General features: G+C 38.4%; 2 protein-coding genes across 2 annotated transcripts in view; one reads left to right on the plus strand and one right to left on the minus strand.

The window, feature by feature from the left end:
- The window catches only part of LOC125033286, an 18,419-nt gene that overhangs the window by 8,564 nt on the left and 7,355 nt on the right, over positions 1-2,500 (plus strand). Inside the window, exons 6-9 of the mRNA XM_047624668.1 lie at positions 964-1,139; positions 1,329-1,367; positions 1,755-1,786; positions 2,102-2,382. Coding sequence (XP_047480624.1) covers positions 964-1,139; positions 1,329-1,367; positions 1,755-1,786; positions 2,102-2,382 — 528 coding nt within the window. The remainder of the gene's footprint in view (positions 1-963; positions 1,140-1,328; positions 1,368-1,754; positions 1,787-2,101; positions 2,383-2,500) is intronic.
- The window catches only part of LOC125033364 (proton-coupled folate transporter-like), a 1,469-nt gene continuing 724 nt past the window's right edge, over positions 1,756-2,500 (minus strand). The window contains exons 1-2 of the mRNA XM_047624793.1: positions 2,140-2,500; positions 1,756-1,850 (exon numbers count right to left, since the gene is read on the minus strand). The exon at positions 2,140-2,500 is cut by the window's right edge and continues 724 nt beyond it. Coding sequence (XP_047480749.1) covers positions 2,239-2,500 — 262 coding nt within the window. The 3' untranslated portion in view covers positions 1,756-1,850; positions 2,140-2,238. The remainder of the gene's footprint in view (positions 1,851-2,139) is intronic.

Here is a 2,500-nt window from a genome sequence, read left to right on the forward strand (position 1 = left end):
ATTTGAAGATACAGTTCATTCACATTTCATGATAGGTTTTGCAACTATCTCTGTATTTTCTCAAGTTGACAGTTTTCTATACTGATATAATTCTGCAACACATGATCACAGTAGACCAGACTTATCATTACAATCATCATTCGAAAGTTTGGAATAAGAAATATGTATTCATTTATTTACTTTTTTTTATTAGATGCTAAATTTCGAATGCTTAAAACATATCAGGTACTTAAGTGTCAGTGAAGCTATTCAGATGCTAATGGTCATAAATCTAAAATTTGTACTAAACATTCAGATTTGTGAATTTAGCCCTGGGTGTGTCCAATTATCTCCGTGAATCAGTATCTAAACGTATATCTCTACAATATATGTTTAGATATTAACTTGCGGATTCTACAGTACTCATCTTCCTTTTTTGAGCGAAATCTGAAAATATATATATATATTTTTTCATGGTTATACAACTGATATTGTTCTTGGTATTGGAATAAAGTCTTACGGGTGTGGAACTTGCTCGTAGGCGTACTTGCAAACTCCATGGGTTAGCAACCATCTGAACAAGAGAAACAAAATCTCAAATTATCCATTCACAGTTTTGTATTGCTAACCAGAACTATTATTATTACTATCAAATTGTTAACTATTATTATTGTATTGCTAACTATAACTAATTATTACTATTATAGTTTTAACTATCACCATTTATTAATCTTAATATATCGCTAACTATTATTATTATATTACTATAATAGTACTATTATATTGCTACTCGGAACTATTACTAGCCATGAAAATCAGGGAAACTAAACCCTCCACCCCCAAAATTCGCCATGAACGAAACATTCGTGTAACAATCTAACCAAAATTTACACTATCACATCAAACCATGCCACGGAAAAGTACTTCCTACTAATCCACATACTCACACGTAACTACAGCAGATGATAACACTACCCACGGCAGCTGTGACGTAGATGGTACCCGGAAATGTCTCCAGCGTGGCGTTATATATGTAGGTGTACACAAAGGAGGACAGAACAGGGATAACAGCCTCTGCAGCGGCGAGAACAGCGAATACAGCGCCCAGTTCGGTAATTTCCACCAACTTGGACACAGCAGCTCGGGAAGCAACCAAGACGGTGCTTGAGAGGAAACTCACAAACGTAGCTGAGAATAGGATATTTGTTGTTATTATCGTTGTTATTGTTATAGTCCTTACCGTTATTATTACTGTTACTATTATCAGAATTGTTACCATTATTATTGCCATTCGCTATTAGAAAAAAAAAAAAACGCCAATAAAACCTCCATAATATAAACTCACACAGGTAAAAAACCCAGGATACCGGTGCGGTGGCCCTCAGCACGTACGTGAAGAGAGAGGACACGCCCCCTGCAAAGCCTAGCATGGAATCCTCGACCCGGAAATAGTAGCTAAGGAGAGGCATCACCACAATCGTCCCTGGAGGAATGGTGATGGTTGTGAGGATAATGAGGACTGTAATGATAATGACTGTGATGGCATAATCGTGGTTAATGAGGATTGTGGTAATGATAACTGTGATGATAATGATTACTATAATAATTAATCCTAATTAGTCCTTATCAACAGCAACAACTTTCCCATTACCTTTTATCATATAATGAATAGCATTCTCAACATTACTAGTCTTATCACTAAATTATATTTTGAATTCATTTTTCCTGACATTCTCGCACAAAAAGATTGTGTAATTTAAAATACTCACCTACAGAGGAGAGTGGCGTGCTCACAATAGACCACAAAGTAAAGTCATTATAATCCCAGGAGAATCTCTTGCGCGTGTACAGGAAATCATAGTTCGTCAAACCTGAAAGTTTCATAGGAAGTATTATGTAAGAAAATGCTGATAAAAATTATAATATTAAGATAAATGACATATGATATAAAAAATTCACAGGGAAACGTTTAACCTTTTGCCCATCGATCTCTTTTATAGGAAATACTGCATATATTGTATGTTGATTTTATTTACTGTAAAAGAAGGTCAGATAAAATCGATTTTTCCATATAAGGGTTGCTTTAAGTTCCTGGTTTCGTAAAAAAATAACCATAACATAGTCAAAAATAATGAAAATGAAGAGTAAAGACTCGCTTACCGAAATTGAACACCAGTACGCAGCAGATAGAAATATGCACAAGGATATGGGTCCGAGCGCGTCCCTCGCGAGGTCGCCACACCGCCAGCAACGTGCCTTTCAAGTGGGCGGGGGACAGGGCCTCACACACGCCTGCCTTGCTCGAAGTCTCGGCCCTGGCGCCTTCAGGGTGTTCCTCGAGGCGCACCAGGACGTAGAGGACACAGAGGAAGTCAGCATCGTCATGGCTCCGAAAACAGCAACGTATCCGCCGCAGCCGTAGATGACGGTCCCCAGGTATTTGCCTGCCGGGGACACGAGGAATAAGATGACGCCCACGACGGACATGCGCGATGTGCGTGCTTTCCGAGTGGACGTCGCG

The sequence above is a fragment of the Penaeus chinensis genome, chromosome 16 (assembly GCF_019202785.1).
Source record: "Penaeus chinensis breed Huanghai No. 1 chromosome 16, ASM1920278v2, whole genome shotgun sequence".
Taxonomy (NCBI): Eukaryota; Metazoa; Arthropoda; class Malacostraca; order Decapoda; family Penaeidae; genus Penaeus; species Penaeus chinensis.